This window comes from Ovis canadensis, chromosome 14 (assembly GCF_042477335.2).
Source record: "Ovis canadensis isolate MfBH-ARS-UI-01 breed Bighorn chromosome 14, ARS-UI_OviCan_v2, whole genome shotgun sequence".
In the NCBI taxonomy this organism is placed as follows: domain Eukaryota; kingdom Metazoa; phylum Chordata; class Mammalia; order Artiodactyla; family Bovidae; genus Ovis; species Ovis canadensis.
In genome coordinates this window covers 56,072,464-56,094,955 of record NC_091258.1, presented here as the reverse complement: position 1 = coordinate 56,094,955, position 22,492 = coordinate 56,072,464, and the positions used below count along the sequence as shown (strand labels likewise).

The 22,492-nt window shown below is 37.9% G+C and overlaps 1 protein-coding gene across 3 annotated transcripts in view; it reads right to left on the bottom strand.

Moving 5' to 3' along the window:
• DPY19L3 (dpy-19 like C-mannosyltransferase 3) overlaps positions 1-22,492 on the bottom strand; it is an 81,823-nt gene that overhangs the window by 26,389 nt on the left and 32,942 nt on the right. For all 3 annotated transcript variants that reach the window (XM_069550297.1, XM_069550298.1, XM_069550299.1), the window contains 6 exons: positions 19,571-19,692; positions 18,851-18,996; positions 15,649-15,772; positions 14,987-15,121; positions 2,361-2,492; positions 922-1,023 (listed from right to left, as the gene is read on the bottom strand). In XM_069550297.1, the coding sequence (XP_069406398.1) occupies positions 922-1,023; positions 2,361-2,492; positions 14,987-15,121; positions 15,649-15,772; positions 18,851-18,996; positions 19,571-19,692 (761 nt within the window). The remainder of the gene's footprint in view (positions 1-921; positions 1,024-2,360; positions 2,493-14,986; positions 15,122-15,648; positions 15,773-18,850; positions 18,997-19,570; positions 19,693-22,492) is intronic.

Sequence of the window (22,492 nt, the reverse complement as noted above, 5' to 3'; positions counted from 1 at the left end):
GCAAAGAAGGAAATAAAAGCCTTTATGCTACTCACAGGGTCATAAGATTAAAACCAACCAGTTGCTTAGAAGAGATCCTTATGGTCTTAAAATTGAGACTCAAGAGAAATCTTGCCCCTGGGTATATTAAAAACAGTGAGCAGTCTCAAAGAGTATCTCTTCCTAATTCTTCCCATTAGGTGGCTGGCAGAATGTCAAGTGCAATTCAATAGACATTATTTTTGGGGGGAGTCAAAGAACAGTGGTCCAGATATGCAGCTCTCTCCTGGTTTAATCCAGACACAGATAACTGAACATCTAGAGTGGTGAAATGAACAGACTGCATAACTTTCAGCCAGTCTTTCAGAAACGCTGATTGTTCTGCTCAAATATGTTTTTGGTGACTACTGACCGATAATGGAGTTTAAGGACATAGTGACAAGGACCTGGAGTAAAGGTGTGTAACGTGGCTGGCTGAGTGAAGGGTCTTTTTTTCTTCTTTGACAGTCAACAGACAGGGGGAGGGACTGCCATTCTCCTAGAGAAAAGGTCTGTCCTGGTCTGGCCTTCCCAGAGGGGTGAAATCATCTCCATCAATCAATGTGGCTCTGATAATAAAGCTAGTTTTATTTATGAACTTAATCCAATAAAAATCATGTCATTTTTTTTTAGTACTATAGTACAGAAAACAATCTCTAAAAAGCAGATTTTTTAAATTTAGAGAAATGCTTGTTAAATGCTTTTAAAGCTGAGTTTTTAAAAAAGTTTAATAACCTCAAAGGTGGGTTCAAAGTAGAACATGTTAAAGAGTGAATAGAAATCAAGGACTAAAATAAAGAAAACAATCCTGTTACTGAAACAAAGGTAAAACTGAATCTGTTTAAAGTAAAACTAGTAACTCTTCAGTAATGCTAAATTAAATATATCATTTTATTAACATACCTTAATAATGTTGTTGAGAAAAAGTGTCACACATAAAACGACAAATAAATGTAACAATAGTTTCCCAAGTCTATTAAGGAAGTTTCCAGTTTTCAGATTTTTCTAGAAATTAAGAGAGTTAAGTTTTAATTTTTTAATATTCATTTCACTTCATAAACATTTAAAATGAGATTACTTAAAAAATTTAAAAGTGAGTCATGCAACATACAGAGAAAATATAACCTAATTTTCAGGCAGTAACATTGCTTAAAGTTTGTTATTTTCTAATAGTAAATGAATCACTTAATAATAAGCTCCATATGATAAAGAAATGTAACCAAGTCCTTTCTGTTTTAAAGACCTCTTCAACCAGAGAATGGAGTCGGCTCCTTAGAAGGTACTCAGCTCATACTGACTGAAGAAATCTTTTGATGATTTATCCACTGCTTTGTATGTCACAGACTATAACCCATTAAATAAAAACACCAGCATAAAAAATAAATTGTGCTCTTTGATATATAATAGTTTTATTGTAACACTCAAATAACTTTATAGATTATCAAATATAATATCTAAATAGTTCAAAGATGAGTGATAATTCATTTCTAATTAAGGTTAAAAGGATAAGTGAGACATACAGTTTCTAACAGTCAGCTAAAAGCCATTTATTAAAATCTTTGTGAGGATTTGCCATAGCAATTCTCACTCAAAAGACTAGTAAGAAAAAGGATTTATTCTTCCCCAAATGGAAAACAAAACAGCTTCTTGATTTAAAAGTGATTATGAGAAATGTTTCTCATATGCTTATGAGACAGAGAATAGGCTTTGCAACATTATTAAGGAAATGACAACTAATTCAAATTTTATGTAAATTTAACAAATTTTAATTGTATAATAAAGTCAAAGATTAGGTGAATGTCAAACATGTTATTCTAGTAAGTGTCCCAAGGTATTTATTTATTTGGAACCTCAAATTCTCAAAACTGTTAATTTTAACTGACTTAAAAATCAATAATAATAATAATATAATATGTAAGAATGAGGGAGAGTGGTGTTACTACTTCAAATAACAAGGTGTCCACCGACTTTAAAGACTGTGACAAACTTCCTACAAGCAATAGGTTCTTCTCATTCTTGAGTTCACACTTGAAAAGTTAACATTTTTTTCTTTTATTTCAACTTTAAACCAATAGCATTCAAATAAGTATTTCAGGCTAATCCTGAATTTAATTAAGATTCCAATTTTTTAGGAAATAATAATGTCACAACAAAGGGATGATGACATATCAGAGAGCTTGAAAACAAATGCTATACCATGCACTTCAAAAAAAAAAAAATGTCCCTACTGTGATTTAGTGGGAGTTTGGTCATAAATTTTCCTTTGTATCCTATAAGAAGACATGGTCCAAACAAATATACATTTTTTAAAAAGTTTAAGGACAAAAAAAAATAAGTCCTACCTGAAGTTTTCTTGCAATTAATACCGAAAGGTTAAAACTAATAAGCAATGATCCAAGAATCATGGAATTAAAAAACTGAAGCATGCAGACCAGGAGTAAACCTGTGAGCTGTATACCATACAGCCATGTCACCTGCAACAACCAAAGGTTAGATGGTTAAACAGATTTTATCACGGGACTCCCACATGCTGATGGGTTGGTCCCTAGCTGAATACATCTCTAGTTATAAATAATGCAGAAAACACACCTAGCTTCAAGTAATACAATCTAAGAAAGGAAAATACAACATTATACCTTTTAGTTATAGAACATTTTAAACTTTATAACATTAAAAAGAAAGGAAATATATGAAGTAGAGGAAGCAAACAATGGTATAAATAAATTCTAGAAATAGGCAAATGCTGTTAATAGCTTTCAATTTTCTTCTAAATTCCTTAACAGTTACAGTTTATAATATTTTATCATATTCCAACAATCAATAAGTTAATGTATACATTATTTCCCAATCTTTTATTTCTCAGTCTTCCCTAATGATGTTGAACATCTTCATGTGTTATTGAACCTTTATATATCTTCTCTGGAGAAATATTTATCTAAGCTTTTGCCTATATTTAACTATTGAAAGTACTGTAAGAATTCTTTATATATCCTGGAAATCTCTTTTCAAACATGTGATTTGCAAATTTTGTCCCCCATTTTCTAAGCTGTCTTTTTACTTTCTTGGTAATATTCTTTGAAGTACAAAAGGTTTTAATTTTGATGAAGTTCAATTCATCAATTTTTTTCTTCTTTTACATACTCGTGATTTTGTTGCTGTTGTTTAGTCGGTAAGTTGAGTCCAACTCTTTGTGACTCCCCTGGCTGCAGCACGTGACTCCTCTGTCCTCCACCATCTTACGGAGTTTCCTAAAATTCATATCCATTAAGTCAGTGATGCTATCTAATATGTCGTCCTCTGTCAGCCTTTTCTCTTTTTGCCTTCAATCTTTCCCAGCACTAGGGTCTATTTTGGTGAGTCGGCTCTTTGCATTAGATTGTCAAAGTATTGGAGCTTAAATTTCAGTCCTTCCAATGAATACTTAGGGTTGATTTCCTGTAGGATTGACTGGTTTGATCTCCTTGCAGTCCAAGGGACTCTCAAGAGTCTTCTCTAGCATTACAATTTGAAAGCATAAATTCTTCAGTGCTCAGCATTCTTTATAGACCAACTCTCACATCCATGTGACTACTGGAAAAACCATAGCTTTGACTATACAGACCTTTGTTGGCAAAAGGATATTTCTGCTTTTTAATATGCTGTCTAGGTTTGTCATAGCCTTTCTTACAAGGAAAAAGTGTCTCTCAATCTCATGGCTGCAGTCACTGTTCACAATGATCTTGGAACCCAAGAAAATAAAACCTGCCACTGCTTCCACTCCCTCCCCCACCTTCTATTTGCCATGAAGTGATGGGCCCTGATGCCATGATGTTAGTTTTTTTGAATGTTGAATTTCAAGCCAGTGTTTTCATTTTCCTCTTTGATCCTCATCAGTTCAGTTCAGTTCAGTTGCTCAGTGGTGTCCAACTCTTTGCGACCCCATGGACTGCAGAACGCCAGGCCTCCCTGTCCATCACCAACTCCTGGAGTTTACCCAAACTCATGATCCTCATCAGGAAGCTCTTTATTTCCTCTGTACTTTCTACCATTACAGTAGTATCATCTGGATATCTGATATTTCTCCTGGAAAGCTTGATTCCAGCTTGGGATTTAGCCAGCCTAGCATTTCACACGATGTCCTCTAGATATAAGTTAAATAAATAGGGTGATAATATACAGGCTTGACGTATTCTTTTTCCAATATGAACCAGTTCATTGTTCCATGTCCAGTTTTAACTGCTGCTTCTTCACCTGCATACAGGTTTCTCAGGAGAAAGGTAAGGTGGTCTGGTATACAGTCAAAGGCAAGCCATTCAATATCACAGTAATCCAAGTCTACGCCTCAACCAGTAATGCTGAAGAAGCTGAAGTTGAACAGTTCTATGAAGACCTACAAGACATTCTAGATCTAATATCCAAAAAAGATGTCCTTTTCATCACAGGGGACTGGAATGTAAAAGCAGGAAGTCAAGAGATATCTAGAGTAACAAGCAAGTTTGGCCTTAAAGTACAAAATAAAACAGGGCAAAGCCTAACAGAGTTTTGCCAAAAGAACACACTGGTCATAGCAAACATCCTCTTCCAACAATACAAGAGATAACTCTACACATAAACATCACCAGATAGTCAATACCAAAATCAGATTGATTATATTCTTTGTAACTGAAAATGGATAAGCTCTATACAGTCAGGAAAAACAAGACTGGGAGCTGACTGTGGCTCAGATCATGAACTCGTTATTGCAAAATTCAGACTTAAATTGAATAAAGTAGGGAAAACCACTAGACCATTCAGGTATGGCCTAAATCAAATCCCTTACAGTTATACAGTGGAAGTGACACACAGATAATCGATTCAAGGGATTAGATCTGGAAGAATGCCTGAAGAACTATGGATGGAGGTTCATTACATTGCACAGGAGGCAGTGATCAAAACCATCCCCGAGAAAAACAAATGCAAAAAAGGCAAAATGGTTGTTTAAGGAACACTTACACATAGCTGAGAAAAGAAAAGAAGTGAAAGGCGAAGGAGAAAAGATATGTCCAACTAAATGCAAAGTTCCAGAGAACAGCAAGGAGAAATAAGAAAGCCTTCCTAAGTGAACAAAGCAAAGATATAGAGGAAAACAATAGAATGGGAAAGACTAGAGATCTCTTCAAGAAAATTAGAGATCCCAAGGGAATATTTCATGCAAAGATGGGCACAATAAAGGACAGAAATGGTATGGACTTAACAGAAGCAGAAAATATTAAGAAGAGGTGGCAAGAATATACAGAACTATACAAAAAAGATTTTAATGACCCAGATAACCATGATGGTATGATCACTCTCTAAGAGCCAGACATCCTGGAGTGTGAAGTCAAGTGGGTCTAAGGAATCAGCACTACGAACAAAGCTAGTGGAGGTGATGGAATTCCAGTTGAGCTACTTCAAATCCTAAAAGATGATGCTGTTAAAGTGCTGTACTCAATATGCCAGCAAATTTGGAAAACTCAGCAGTGGCCAGAGGACTGGAAAAGGTCAGTTATCATTCCAATCCCAAAGAAAGGCAATGCCAAAGAATGTCAAATTACTGCACAACTGCACTCATTTCACAAGTGAGCAAAGTCAAGCTCAAAATCCTCCAAGCTCGGTTTCAGCAGTACGTAAACTGAGAACTTCCAGATGTACAAGGTGGATTTAGAAAAGGCAGAGGAACCAGAGATCACATTGCCAGCATACACTAGATCATAGAAAAAGCAAGGAAATTCCAAAAAACATCTACTTCTGGTTCATTGACTACACTAAAGTCTTTGTGTGGATTGCAACAAAGTGTGTGAAATTCTTAAAAGGCGGGAATACCTGACCACCTTACCTGCTTCCTGAAAAATATGTATGCAGGTCAAGAAGCAACAGTTAGAACTGAAGATGGAACAAGAGACTGGTTCAAACTTGGGAAAGGAGCACATCAAGGCTGTATATTGTTGCTTTATTTAACTTATATGCAGAGTACATCGTGTGAAATGCCGGGCTGGATGAAGCACAAACTAGAATCAAGATTGCAGGGAGAAATATCAATAACCTCAGATATGCAGATGACACCACCCATATGGCAGAAAGCGAAGAGGAACTAAGGAGCCTGTTGATGAAGGTGAAAGAGGAGAGTGAAAAAACTGGCTTAAAACTCAACTTTCAAAAAACTAAGATCACGGTATCTGGTCCCATCACTTCATGGCATATAGATGGGGAAACAATGCAAACAGTAACAGACTTTATTTTCTTGGGCTCCAAAATCACTGCAGATGGTAACTGCAGCCATGAAATTAAAAGACATTTGCTCCTTGGAAGAAAAGCAATGACAAACCTAGACAGCATATTAAAAAGCAGAGACATTAATTTGCTGACAAAGGTCCATCTAGTCAAAGCTATGGTTTTTCTAGTAGTCATGTATGGACATGAGAATTGGACCATAAAGAAGGCTGAGCACCAAAGAATTGATGCTTTTGAACTGTAATGTTAGGGAAGACTTTTGAGAGCCTCTTGTACTGCAAAGAGATCAAGTCAGTCCATCCTAAAGAAATCAACTCTGAATACTCATTGGAAGGACTGAAGCTGAAGCTGAAGCTCCAATCCTTTGGCCACCTGAGGCAAAGAGCTAACTTACTGGAAAAGACCCTGATGTTGGGAAAGACTGAAGGCAGTAAGAGAAGGGGATGACAGAGAATGAGATGGTTGGATGGCATCACTGACACAGCTCTGGGAGATGGTGAAGGACAGGGAAGCCTGGCATACTGCAGTCCACGGGGTTGGAAAGTCATACATGACTGAGTGACTGAACAAGAGAGCAAATTAAAGACAGAGACATCATTTTGCTGACAAAGGTCTGAATAGTAAAAACTATGGTTTTTCCAGTAGCCATGTACGGATTGTGAGAGTTGGACCATAAAGAAAGCTGAGGGCCAAAGAATTAATGTGTTTGAATTGTGGTGCTAGAGAAGATTCTTGAGAGTCCCTTGGACAGCAAAAGATCAAAGCAGTCAATCCTAAAGGAAATAAACCCTGCATATTCTTTGGACTAAAGCTGAAGCTCCAATACTTTGGCCACCTGATGTGAAGAGTCAACTCACTGGAAAAGACCCTGATGTTGAGAAAGATTGAGGGCCAGGGTCCCTGTTCAGGTGCCAAATGTTGGGACCAGCCCAACAACGAACCGACCCGAGGGAAGAGTGCCACAGAAGAATAAAGAAAAAGAAGACTCAGAAATAAAAAGACGACTCAGGGGTCTGATGCCATTCGCAGGCAAAAGCCCAGATCCTAACCCTTGCATGCCTTTTATTGTTAACTTTTACTTCCTTGTTTGTGCTCTAAAGGCATCTGTTCTTTACAATCTCAGATTGGGGATAAAGATCTACAATGCACGGTCCACAATGTCAAGCCTTCAGGCCTTTCATGACTTTGTTTAGCTCTTTGGTTAGTGACAACCTTTCTCAGCAATGCCCTCAAGGCTCTGGTTACAGTTTTCCATCAGTCACATCAAAACTTCAACATCTTGTTTTCAAGATGTCTTTCCATGATATACGTTTTACTGCTCCCAGCCCTTCATCTGGGGGTGAGGAGAAAGTCACTCTTTTTCAAAGAAGCCATGTTAATTATAGTACAAGCCTGTGCATAGCATATTCCCTACATAGGAAAAGGGGATGGACAAAGGAGGAGATGGTTGGAAGGCATCACCAACTCAATGTGCATGAGTATGAGCAAACTCTGGGAGATAGTGAAGGACACGGAAGCCTGACATGCTGCAGTCCATGGTGTTGCAAAGAGTTAGACACAACTTAGTAACTGAACAACAAAAAGTTGACAGCTTGGTTATGACTGAGACTTTTTCCTCTTTGTAAGTAAGTATGTAAGTATGTAGTGCTACACATTTCTCTGTTCGTGCTGCTCTAGTTGCACCCCAAAAGGCTTGATGTCTTGCATTTCTGTTGTCACTGAATTCATTGTTTTCTCAAGGCTGCCTTTTTGTCCCATAGATTATTCAGAAGTGCACTATTTAGTTTCCAAGTTTGGAAAGTTTCCTACCTTTTTGTATGATTTCTAGTTTGAATCCATTGATTCAATCCACTGGGTATTCTGCTGCTGTTGGGTGGGGTGTTCTATAAACGTTAGTTAGATCCTGTCGGTTGATGGTGTTGTTCAGGGCTATATCCTCAATGATTTCTGTCTGGTTCTCAATTGTTGGGAGAGGGTTGCTGATATCCTCAACCCTGTTTGTAGGTCTGTCTATTTCTCCTTTTAGTTCTGTCAGTTCCTGTTTCACATATATTGTGGCACTGCTGTTTAGTACCTACGCATTTAGAGTCCTCATGTCTTCTTGGTGGATGAATCCTTTTCTCAATATACAGTATTCTGGTAATTTCCTTTGTTCTCATGCCTACTTTATCTGATATTAATATAGCTACTCCTACTTTTTTGGTTAATATTTGCAATGGTGTTATCTTTTCCAACTCTCTTAGTTTCAATCTTCCTATATTGTTTGTTTTGTGTGAAGTGAATTTCTTATGGAAAACATTTTGGTTGTGTGTTTTTAATCTGCTTTAACCCATCTCTGTCTTCAAGTTTTTGTATTTCATTGCCCAGAATACTGGAGTGGTATGCCATTCCCTTCTCCAGGGCATCTTCTCAACCTGGGGACTGAACCCAGGCTCCCTGCACTGCAGGCAGACTCTTTACCCTCTGAGCCACCAGGGAAGCCCTAAGTAATTATTGCTGTGCTAGATCTTAAAATCTGTCATTTTATCATTTGCTCTTTGTTCACTCTGTTTTCTATTTGTTTTCTCTTTTCTGCGTTCCTGTGGGTCACTTGAACATTCTTTGAATTCTATTTTTTACTTATTTATAGTATTTCTGAATGTATCTCTTTGTACAGGTTTTTAGTGGCTGTCCTGGATTATTACATTATGCATTCTAACTTATTCTAGTCTACTGGTGTAGACATTTTATCAGTTTGAAGCAAGTCTAGAAATTTTACCTCAATTTAAGTCCCTTCACTTTTCTCATTTACAACTGTCTTAAATATTTCCTCTACATAGAGAACCATAGGCAATATTAGTAACTTTTGCTTCAGCTATCAAACATAATTTAGAACACTCAAGATGAGACACGTTTATTATACTTAATTCATATTTTAAAATTAAGTATAACTCAAAATTAAGGGAGCTACCCACTGCAGTATTCAGTATTCTGGCCTGGAGAATGCTATGGACAGAGGAGCCTGGTAGGCTACAGTCCACGGGGTTGCAAAGAGCCGGACATGCCTGAGCAACTTTCACAAAACAAACTTGCTTCATCTGGTTCCAAATTGGGGAAGGAGCACCACAAGGCTGTATCTTGCCACCCTCCTTATTTAACTTATATGCAGAGTACATCATGCGAAATGTTGCGCTGGATGAAGCACAAGCTGGAATCAAGATTGCAGGGAGAAATATCAATAACCTCAGATATGCAAATGACACCACTCTTATGGCAGAAAGCAAAGAGGAACTAAAGAGCCTCTTGATGACAGTGAAAGAGGAGAGTGAAAAAGCTGGCTTAAACCTCTACTTTCAAAAAACTAAGATCATGGCGTCAGTTCCCATTACTTCATGGCAAATAGATGGGAAAACCATGGAAACAGTGACAGACTTTATTTTCTTGGGCTCCAAACTCACTGCAGGTGGTGACTGCCATCATGAAATTAAAAGACACTGGCTCCTTGGAAGAAAAGCTATGACCAACCTAGACAGAATATTAAAAAGCAGAGACATTACTTTGCTGATAAAGGTTGATGCAGTCAAGGCTATGGTTTTTCCAGTAGTCATAAAGTTGAACACTGAAGAATTGATGCTTTTGAACTGTGGTGTTGGAGAAGACTCTTGAGAGTCCCTTGGACTCCAAGGAGATCAAGCTAGTCAATCCTAAAGAAAATCAGTCCTGAACATTCATTAGAAGGACTGATGATGAAGCTGAAGCTCCAATACTTTGGCCACCTGATGAGAAGAACTGACTCCTTAGAAAAGACCCTGATGCTGGGAAAGACTGAAGGCAGAAGGAGAAGGGAACGTCAGAGGATTAATGGTTGGATGGCACCACCAACTTGATGGAGATGAATCTGAGCGAGTTCCAGGAGTTGGTGATGGACAGGTAAGCCTGGTGTGCTGCAGTCCATGGGGTTGCAGAGTCAGACATGGCTGAATGACTGAAGTCAACTGAATTAATATTTTTATTTTTAATTGCCTTTTATTTGTTCTTGATGTCCCAACATTTCTCCTTTTATCACTTCCTTCTGTTTCAATAACTTCATTTACCATTTTTTAAAAACAGTAGGTCTGTTGGTAAGAAATTCTGTTAGTTTTCCTTCATCTGAGAATGTTTTGCTTCCTCTGTCTTTCCTGAAAGATATTTTGGCTGGGTATAAGACTCTGGGTTGACCATTGTTTTCTTTCAGCACCATGGTTTCTGATAAGAAATTCACTGTCATTCAAATTGGTTTACCCCTATCAGTATCATTTTTCTCTGACTGATTTCACAGAAAAATCTTTAGCCTCCAGAAGTTTGATTATGATGCATTTTGGCATTGATTTATTTGGTTTATACTATTCGACATTAGCTCAACGTCTTGATTCTGTAGGTTCTCCCAAATACGTAAAGTTTTTGATCATTCCTTCAAAAATGTATTTTTTGACATACTTTTTTCCAGTTTAACACTCCTTCTCTCCTCTTGGGGTTCTGATTACATAAATTAAAGTTCCTGCTATGGTCCCACTGGTCTCTGAGGCTCTGTTCACTTTTTCCAGTCTATTTTCATGTTCAAATTAGTTAATTTCTAAATTGTCCTACCTTGAAGTTCACTGATTCTTTCCTCTGACCATTCCAGTCCTCTGTTGAATTGATCTTCTGAGGTTTTTACTTTCATTATTGGAATTTTTCAGTTGTAAAATTTTCATTTGCTTTTTCTTTTTATCTTTTAAATCTCAGTTGAGAGTTTCTATTTTTTCTTTTGTTTCAAGTGCATTTGTAATTGCTCAATGACAATTTTATGATGGTTGCTTTAAATTCCGTGTCAGATAATTCAACTTTTGTGTGTCTTGGTGTTGCCACCTGTTGATCCCTGTTCATTCAAGAGATTTTCCTGGTTCTTAGTTTAATAAATGATCTTCAATTGTACTATAGGATATTATGGATCTTGGAACCTTCTGTAAACCTTCATTGTCAGCAGACCTCCTCTGATACCATCCCAGCCTCAGGCCACTGAGGAAAGAAGGATGCTGCCTAATTATTTCCAGATGAATCTGGCTGTCCAGGGTGCCCATTTGACCTCTGCTGACTTTTAAGTGGGTATCTCATTACTGCAAGGTAAAGATGAAAGTTTAGGCTCCCCAAAAGGCATCTGCTAACACCATCCTGGCAAAGAGGGGAAGGGATGTCTTATTACCAATAGTTAGAAGTTGGAGGTTCTCCATGTGGCATTCATGCTTCACCTTTTCCCTGAGGCTTTTTTCCCCTCTGAATCCATTAGTATTTCCTGGTTGTTAACTACTCTAGTACTTAGTCTGAGATAAACACAACAAAGAGAAAATTGAGGGAGCTCACTGTCATGTTTTTCTTTTGTCTTGAGGTCTCGAGGCATAGTCTACTTTCTTTTCTCCACCTCTCAAAATCTTATGTTTGTTTTTTATATAACATCTAGGGCTGCTTTTAATTGTACTTAGTAGGAGGAATAGGAGAAGGCAATGGCACCCCACTCCAGTACTCTGGTGGGCTGCAGTCCATGGGGTCTCGAAGAGTCAGACAAGACTGAGCGACTTCACTTTCACTTTTCACTTTCATGCATTGGAGAAGGAAACAGCACCCCACTCCAATACTCTTGCCTGGAAAATCCCATGGACGGAGGAGCCTGGTGGGCTGCAGTCCATGGGGTCACTAAGAGTCGGACACGACTGAGTGACTTCACTTTCACTTGTCACTTTCCTGCATTGGAGAAGGAAATGGCAGCCCACTCCAGTGTTCCTGCCTGGAGAATCCCAGGGACGGGGGAGCCTGGTGGGCTGCCATCTATGGGGTCGCACAGAATCGGACACGACTGAAGCCACTTAGCAGTAACAGCAGCAGTAGGAGGAATAAGGAGAAGTGTGTTTACTTCATTTCGTCTGGAAATTTATCGAGTATTTTTAAATTGCCTCCCAGGTATTAATCACTAATGTGTCTTGTTTTCATAATAGGTAATCTCTATATTCTTAGTAATGGAACAGAATTACATGCTTAATAATAACATTTACTGTTCTATTTTATATTTTTAAATTCTGTACACATTTCTCACTGAAAACTTCACTTTTGATGGTAAGAGACTTTCCATCATCCATGAAAAGAAGATGACGTGTACTGAAAAATATAGTTTTTTATCACCACATCAGGCTCTGAATTTGTATTATCCCTTTCTGTATCAATTATTATGACTCTTTCCCATGTGACATGATTAGAGATCATGATTCCAGTTTACGAAGAAACTAAGGCTCTTAAAGAGCAAGTTATTTTCAGAACTGATAGTAGCAACTTGGTATTATAAGCCAGGATCCTTTCATTATGATACTGTTCCTCCTTAAATTCTGATACTACTTCTAACACCAACAGAGTTTCAAATATGAAAAGTTTGGTGAAGTTCAGAACTGAATATAAAATAAGTCAGCTGTATTATTCTTTAGTTTTCTGTGTGTGCCAAAATAGTATCTTTTATTGTTTTCTATTTAAAAAAAAAAGAAAGAAATGTTTATTATGGAAAATTCAAGAGATCTATAGAACAAAAAGAAAATAAGAGTACTAAGCACATTTTGTTGTTGTTTAGTTGCTAAGTCATATCTGACTCTTTTGCGACCCCATGGACTATAGCTCACGAGACTCCTCTGTCCATGGGATTTCCCAGGCAAGAATACTAGAGCGGATTGTCATTTCCTTCCTCAGGGGATGTTCCCCACCCACAGATCAGATGACTGCTAATACTTTAATGTATATATTTCTGGAAACTTTCCTTTCTATATACATGTTTTACTTTTGGAAAAAAGGGAGAAGGGAAACTAATGGTTATATAACACTCTGTTAATAGTTAAGACATGTTTATTTAACAGTACTCTATTGCTATTGACTTAGGTCATTTCCAGACTTTTCTTATTACAATGCAACTAAAATGAGCATCTTTGATTATTTCCTTATGATAAATTTCAAGAAGTGCAAGTCTGCTGAAAAGACAAAACACATTTTCTTGGGCTTTTGATACTTACTGTAAAAATACACTAGAGAAAATTATATACTACAGAAAAACTTCATAGTTATATTTTCAAAATTGCTTGTTATTTATTTTTAAATTTCTTCCATTAATTAATTAATAAGTCAATTTATTTATGTTAAAGTGTACAGTGTTCTTTTGAATGTACTTGTTGGCGGGGGTGGGGGAGTGATATGAAGACACCAACTGGCCTAGGAGTGTATGACAAGGAGAAATACAGAGGCATCTAGGCAGTCCTTCCCCTTAACTTGCAAGTCTCCATGAGCTAAGTATAAAGAGTTAACAAAACAGGAAAGCCAAAACAAACCGACAGGAATGGACTCAGCTTCATTTGTACATACAGCTTTTACAGGCACGTGGGTTCTATTATTATTATCCAGTATCACAAATATACACATACACACATAGACATTCTAGCTTTCGCTTATCCACCTGCTTTTTTAATTTTTTCTAAATTAAAAAATTTTTATTTTATGTTGGAGTTTACTTGATTAACAATGATGTGTTGGCTATTAGGTGCACAGCAAGGTGATTCAGTTATACCCATATCAGTATCCATTCTTTTTTGATTTTTTTCCTATTTATCCACCTGCTTTCTTTACTGTATTTTACCTTCATTATTTTGCTTTCTCACACTCCATCCAAATTCTACTCTCTTCATTTTTTGTCCAGCTCGAGCATCTCATTTCTGTGAAACCTTTTTAGCCTAAAAATAACTTTCCTCTTCTAGACTTCTATTGCTTATTATTACTACCAATTGACATCTATCCATATAGATAGAGGAGAGATATAGATATATAGACGTATATATTAGACATCTAATTGTATAGACATCTTCATTTCCCAAGTTAGATGGCAAACTCCCAATGGATGGGACAACATCTTATACGGGTTCCCACCTGTGTTTTCTGTGCTGACTGATTTTAATATTTCCTAATTCAGATTCAGTCAGTTTTCAAAGAGTGCTACACCTCTTCGGACATGGAATATGTGAGCTTAACTCTTCTCTATTAGATTATATTGCTGCCCTAGGTCTGGAGATAATATTTCATTGTACTTGGGAAATACTTAAGAATATTCACTTTATATACTTTACTTTATGTACTTTACTTTAGAATAGTAACTATGAGCAAGTTAAAATTAGACACAATACATTATAACATATTTCTGCACGTGACAAAAACCATGCAGTTAAATGACAGCAGCACACCCTGGGAGACAGACAGCGCTTTCCTTCATAATTTCCTTATTTCATAGGTGGCCTCTGGCCAATCAATAGGGATTCAGACCCCACACTGGTAAATGCTACTATGAAAATTTTATAAAGTACCACAGAAAAGTTGTTATACATCCACTGATCTCCTTAGGAGGAAAAAGGATGGGGCAATACACAGTAATGCATTTTAAGACAGCTGTCCTATATTTTAACATTTAAGTAAACTCTATAAAGGACCACTGACTCAGACACTAGTGCTCCAAATAAATATGTCTTTTAATGTAAAATAAGGACAAAAGTTAAAATCATCAAACTAGGCTGTATAAATTACTCAACTTCAACTGACCACAACATATTTACATTGCAGTTACGAAGCAGCTTCAACTTTATCATTAAGCATGTGCATATTTTGAGCTCATTCTATGATATAAAACATTAAACAATGACCATCTCAACTGAGAAGAGAAAGCAAAGCTTACCTTCATTGCTGGCAACATGTCTAGGGAGTCCAGTATGAACAGCACTAATGCTTGCATCAGCATCATAAATTGATTAAATTGCCATGTTAGACTAAAGAGAAAAGTTGATATGAAAATGGCAAGAAGTGTCAGCCTCTGTAAAAAGAAAATCTTATATAATTTACACGTCTCTACTAATAAAAAGCCTCTCAGACAAGTGTTCTCAAGAGCAGCCAATATCTCTATAAACAAAACAGAAAAAAACTATATAATGTTGCTCTGAAAACTCTTGCATTTGTTACTTATGCTCTAAATATCCTAAAGTGACACTTTGCATATAAATATTCACATACAGTGTGTGTACGCCATATTATCATAGAGGCGATAATGCACCAAGTCACATCTCAAGAGCAATCGCTTAAAAATTCTGACAGCTCTGCAGAAATTTTGTGTGGGTTTGCTGCAACTATTTAAGGGCAGATGATACAAAGAACATTTTTAACATCAAAAATGAAAACATTTTCTTTGTAAAGTAGGGAAAGGCTTGGAAAAAAAGTTAAAAAGCTAGTCGTGGAATAAGAATTATCAACAGACACTGGGACACTATGAACATCACATTTTCTGAAGCTTCTAAGATAACATTGGAGAACTAAAAATAGACACAAAGGATTGTAAAAACTTACTTGAGAAAGAGGCTGTAAGTTTGGTCTCAGGAAGTATGTAATTGCTGCTATCTGGATTGCAAAGAATGGCAGCGCCCAATTCTCTCTCAGGGGGATGGTAAACTCCACCCTTGTGGTATCTATTCTGTACATGGAAAACACAAAGGCCAAAAGGGTAATTTTTACTATCACTACCTCAAAGATTTCCTGAAGTGAAAGATGTATTACATTAAATATATTTAGATTTTGGTTCTTGGTTCTCACTAATTTGTCCTTATCATCATCCCTGTAACATAAAACTGTCATTGAGAAAATTTAAATAACCTGTCCACAGGCAGACAGGGGTGAAACTGGTAGTGTTTTATACTCGAGTCTTAATTTTGTCATTGATTAATAATACATAAAAATGGTACTGAAGAATTTTTTTACAGGGCAACAATGGAGAAACAGACATAGAGAATAGAATTATGGACATGTGGAGGGGGAAGGAGAGGGTGAGCTGTGTGGAAAGAGTAACATGGAAACTTACATTACCTATGTAAAATAGATAGCCAACGGGAATTTGGTATATGGCTCAGGAAACTCAAACAGGGGCTCTGCATCAACCTAGAGGGGTGGGGTGGGGTGGAGAGGGAGATGGGAGGGAGTTTCAAAAGGGAGGGGATATATGTATACCTATGGCTGATTCATGTTGAGGTTTGACAGAAAATAACAAAATTCTGTAAAGCACTTATCCTTCAATAAAAAATAAATAAATTTAAAAAATACTGGTAAAAACTGCTTGACCCACCCCTGCTAGAATGTGAACCCCCAGAGGGCAAGAATAGTTTTCAAGTTTGTATACCCAGTACCAAGAACCATTCCTACACACACTAGGTATCCAACAAATGTCTCTTATTTACTTTTAATAGAAGCAAATTTGACTTTTAGCAGGAATTATATGTTAGATTAAAATGTTAAGAAGCAGCATAACACAGCGGTCTCATACTTTGCATCTGAATTTTGATTAAAACTTAGCTCCGTGTGTGTGTGTGTATACCTTTCTATATAAGTATATATACCTAATAAATAGTCTCATATACATGCCTATGCATGTAACTTAACCTTTTACATATATTTATATATATAATATATACTATAAAACTCAACCTTTTAAGCTTCAATTACCTCATCTCTGAAATAGTAATAATAATAGTACCTACACTATAAGGTTGCTAAAATAATACACATAAAGCACTAATGTAGAGTGCCTGGCATATAGTAACCACTCATAATGTTATAATAAAAAGTAATTTGTTGAGGATTAACCAGGATCATCAAAAAAGCAAGAGTTCCAGAAAAATATTTATTTCTGCTTTATTGACTATGCCAAAGCCTTTGACTGTGTGGATCACAATAAACTGTGGAAAATTCTGAAAGAGATGGGAATACCAGACCACCTGACCTGCCTCTTGAGAAACCTATACGCAGGTCAGGAAGCAACAGTTAGAACTGGACATGGAACAACAGACTGGTTCCAGATAGGAAAAGGAGTATGTCAAGGCTGTATATTGTCACCCTGCTTATTTAACTTCTATGCAGAGTACATCATGAGAAACACTGGGCTGGAAGAAGCACAAGCTGGAATCAAGAGTGCCGGGAGAAATATCAATAACCTGAGATATGCAGAGAAAACCACCCTTACGGCAGAAAGTGAAGAGGAACTAAAAAGCCTCTTGATGAAAGTGAAAGTGGAGAGTGAAAAAGTTGGTTTAAAGCTCAACATTCAGAAAATGAAGATCATGGCATCTGGTCCCATCACTTCATGGGAAATAGATGGGGAAACAGTGGAAACAGCGTCAGACTTTATTTTGGGGGGCTCCAAAATCACTGCAGATGGTGACTGCAGCCATGAAATTAAAAGACGCTTGCTCCTTGGAAGAAAAGTTATGATCAACCTAGATAGTATATTCAAAAGCAGAGACATTATTTTGCCAACAAAGGTCTGTCTAGTCAAGACTATGGTTTTTCCAGTGGTCATGTATGGATGTGAGAGTTGGACTGTGAAGAAAGCTGAGTGCTGAAGAATTGATGCTTTTGAACTGTGGTGTTGGAGAAGACTCTTGAGAGTCCCTTTGACTGCAAGGAGATCCAACCAGTCCATTCTAAAGGAGATCAGCCCTGGGTGTTCTTTGGAAGGAATGATGCTAAAGCTGAAACTCCAATACTTTGGCCACCTCATGAGAAGAGTTGACTCATTGGAAAAGACTCTGATGCTGGGAGGGATTGGGGGCAGGAGGAAAAGGGGATGACAGAGGATGAGATGGCTGGATGGCATCACCGACTCGATGGACTTGAGTTTAAGTGAACTCCGGGAGTTGGTGATGGACAGGGAGGCCTGGCGTGCTGCGATTCATGGGGTCGCAGAGTCAGACACAACTGAGTGACTGAACTGAACTGAACTGAACCAGTATTAGAACTCATGTTCAAATTTTAAGACTGATACTGAATATTGATGCTGCTTTTACAGGTCAGGCAATAATTTGATATATATTGAATATGTTTTTTTAAGATGTTATTTCATAATGCTCTGGTATTTGGAAATTAATATATATTAATTAAATAATGTAAGAACTTCCTTACGTTTATACAGTGCTTTATGCTTTGCTAATTAGGAGGTCCGCACAATCTTTTGAGGTTGATAATAAAGATATTATTAAACCTTTAAGAGATGAGATTGATGACTAGAGAAATATTAATCATATAGCAAGTTAGTAACAGGATTGGGACTATTATAGATGATTCTTTTGACTTTCAATGTTTTATTCCTCAGTTATAGATATATTAATACAGAAGTAGGACTTTCTATGTTACTAGATAAAAACTTCACGAGGTAACCCAAAGAGAAAATGGTGGTTGTTTAGTCACCAAGTCGTGTCCGATTCTTTTTCCACTCCATGGACTGTATCATGCCAGGCTCCTCTGTTCATCGAATTTTCCAGGCAAGAATACTGGAGGGGGTTACCCATTTCTTCTCCAAGGGATCTTCCCAACCCAGGGATCAGACCCATGTCTCTGGCATTGCAGGTGGCTTCTTTACTGCTGAGCCACCAGGGCTTCCCCAAAGAGAAAACACTGTCACCCAAATGTGGAAGAACAACCTTCTTTAAACTGGAAATGAAGTAACTTCACTTCCCAAACTTACAGTTTAGAAAGGGAGAAAGGAATACTGACTCCAACTCACCTGTTTGTGACGTACCAGAAGGCTGCTAACAGTCCTGACAGCCACGTGCCGCTCAGGAGCCAGCTGGTTACGTAAAGAGCTGTGACGTAAATTGCTTGGAGTCCAAATAAGGTGTAGATATAAAAATAAACTGGCTCTATATATTTCTGTAAAAGGGAATGATTAAAAAAATGTTTGTTACAGAACTCCTACTCCTACTCATTGCCACTTAAAAAACATGCCAGTGGAAATTTAGTATTTAGAAGTTTGGTATTAATTCCAAGAAATAAGCATACATCACTCCTGCCCATGTAAAAGTGTGCTAGCAGCCTTCTTTCTCAGTATCAAGAGCAGAAGAGGGAAGTTCCTGAGGACTTTGGCTTCAGAAAAGTTTTACACCTAATTTTGTCTAGCATTCCCTTATTTAGGTGAGGAGGGTCACTGTGATCTGCTAATCTTCCAGGTTTTTTTTTTTTTAATTCAAAGGTAAATGAGGAGTGATTACATATTTCCAATTGAAAATATTTACCATCTTTCAAACTGCACACTTATAAGCCTTGAAGTATCTATATGTAAAAATATCTTATAAAATATAAAAAGCAAAATTCACAATATGTAAGGAGAAAATTAGCATACTGTTTTTATATCAAGACAGCTGAAGATCAGAAAAACCTATGTGAAACATTTCAACACTTTTACTTTCATCTGATATTAAATTCAATGTCACAGATCACAACATACCTGTATGGGTAGAACTCTATACAAAATACTGAGAAAAACCTCTTGGTAAATATTCATTCGTTGAAGGAGGTTAATTGTCCTCATAGATTCCGTTTTGTTATCATATATTAAGCCACGAAAACCTAAGATTAATATTTGAAAATTCAGGAAAAGATAATTATAATTACTCATTCAAAACTATTCATAGATTCTTTAGTATATGTCAGAGAATGTGCTCAGTATTGGGGATATAATATAGTCCTATCCACAAAAAGCTTGGGCTTCCCAGGTGGCTCAGCGGTAAAGAATCCACCTGAAATGCAAAGCAGGAGATGTGAGTTTGATCCCTGGGTTGGGTAGATCCCCTGGAAGAGGGCACAGCAACCCACTCCAGCATTCTTGCCTGGAGAATTCCATGGACAGAGAAGCCTGGCAGGCTATGGCAAGTGGGGTTGCAAAAGAGTCGGACACGATTTAGCAACTAAACAGCAACAACATTCACAAAGAGCTTACCCCCCATACATCAGATGGACACTTGTTTAAATGTTTACACAAACATAAGTAAATTATAACTTTTGTGATGTGAGAGAATCTTCTACAGAAATTTGCACAAGAGGATTTTATATTTTCCTGCCCTGCCTTCCTGTCATGGAGCCTGTAGGACCTCCTTGGGGAGAATATATGAAGCCTCCCTTACTCCCCTGGGAGGGGTTTGGCCACATGACTTGCTCTGAGCAATGGCATGTGAGTGGATGTGACAGAATCATCAGCGGAATCACTGCAAGTTTCCACCAGCAGCCTTGCTTTTCCCTCTGCTGTGATAACAGTATGCTCCACATAGGGGCTGGATAATAAGAGTGAGAAATAAATCTGTTGTTAAAGAATTCCACTGCTATAATTTGGTCATCTGCTACTGTAACCAAGTCAACTATTCAACAGAAGGTATGAATAGATAGTTCAAAGAAGAACATGCACACAATTCTTACACATTTGAAAAGATGCTCAACCTTACCCCTACTAGAAATGCAAATTAAGATTTCACTGAGATACCACTTCTTAACTACCAGCTTGGGAACAATCAAGAAGCTTGACAATATATTCTATTAGTGAGCCTACAAGGGAAAGGAGTGTGTCAAGGCTGCATATTGTCACCCTGCTTATTTAACTTACATGCAGAGTACATCATGCAAAATGCTGGGTGGAGAAAGCACAAGCGGGAATCAAAATTGCTGGGAGAAATATCAATAACCTCAGATATGCAGATGACACCACCCTTATGGCAGAAAGTGAAGAGGAACTAAAACGCCTCTTGATGAAAGTGAAAGAGGAGAGTGAAAAAGCTGGCTTAAAACTCAACATTCAAAGAATGAAGATCATGGCATCCAGTCCCATCACTTCATGGCGAATAGATGGGGAAACCATGGAAACAGTGTCAGACTATTTTCTTGGGCTCCAAACTCACTGCAGATGGTGATTGCAGCCATGAAATTAAAAGACACTTACTCCTTGGAAGAAAAGCTACGGCAAACCTAGACAGCATATTAAAAAGCAGAGACATTACTTTGCTGACAAAGGTCCGTCTAGTCAAAGCTATGGTTTTTCCAGTAGTCAAGTATGGATGTGACAGTGGGACCATAAAGAATGCTGAGTGCCAAAGAATTGATGCTTTTGAACTGTGGTGTTGGAGAAGATGCTTGAGAGTCCCTTGGACTGCAAGGATATCAAACCAGTTGTTCCTAAAAGAAATCAACCCTGAATATTCATTGGAAGGACTGATGCTGAAGCTGAAGCTCCAGTACTTTGGTCACCTGATGCGAAGGACTGCTGGACTGCCTCACTGGAAAAGACCCTGATGCTGGGAAAGATTGAAGGCAGGAGGAGAAGGGGACAACAGAGGAAAGATGGTTGGATGGCATCACCGACTTGATGGACATAAGTCTGAGCAAGCTCCAGGAGCTGGTGATGGACAGGCAAGCCTGGTGTGCAGCAGTCCATGGGGTCACAGAGTTGGACATGACTGATGGACTGGACTGAACTGAAGGTACTTTCATACACTGTAGCTGGGAAGGCAAAATGATATAACTCTTGTGTAAGAGAATTTGGCAACACCTAGCAAAATTACATATGCATTTACTCTTTGATCCAAGAAGCCCATGTCTAGGAATTATTTCCAAAGACAGACTGGCAAAAAGACAAAATGACATGGGTACCAAATTATGCATGCAACTCCAAAGTCCATCAGTGGGAGGTGTTTTGGACTGAACTGCGTCTCCCCAGATTTCTGTGTTGAAGCCTTAATCCCAATGTGTCTGTATTTGGATAGGGTCTATAAGGAGGTAAAAAGGTTAATATGTGAGGTCATAGGGTGGGACCTTAATCTGACAGGACTGCTGTCCTTATAAGAGGAACTGACAAAAGGGGACTCTCTCCCTCTCTCTAAGAATACACATGGCGGAAAGGGCATCTAAGACCACAGCAAGAACAGGGCCATCTACAAGCCAGAAAGAGGCTTCTCTAGAAACCAACCCTGACAGTACCTGATTGCAGAACTCTGGCCTCCACAACTGAAAAAAAAAAAAAAAAATTTATACTCTTTAAGCCACCCAGTCTGTGTTATTTTGTTACAGCAGTCCTACTAGACTCACGTAGCAGTGTTATGTCAAAGTCCTAAGAACCCCCAGTGTGATGGTATTTGAAGATGAGCCTTTGGGACGTAATTAGGTAGAGATGAAGGTTAGAAGAGGGGGACCCTCATGATGGGATTAGTGCCCTTATCAGAAGAGACGCTGGAGAGCTTGCTCTCCGTCTCTCCTCCACGTGAGGGTGCAGAGGCGGCCATCAACAGACCCAGAGAGTCCTCACCAGAGCCCGACTGTGCTGGCACTCTGATCTCGGACTGCCAGCTTTCGGAACTGTGAGGAAATAAATTTCTGTTTTTTAAGC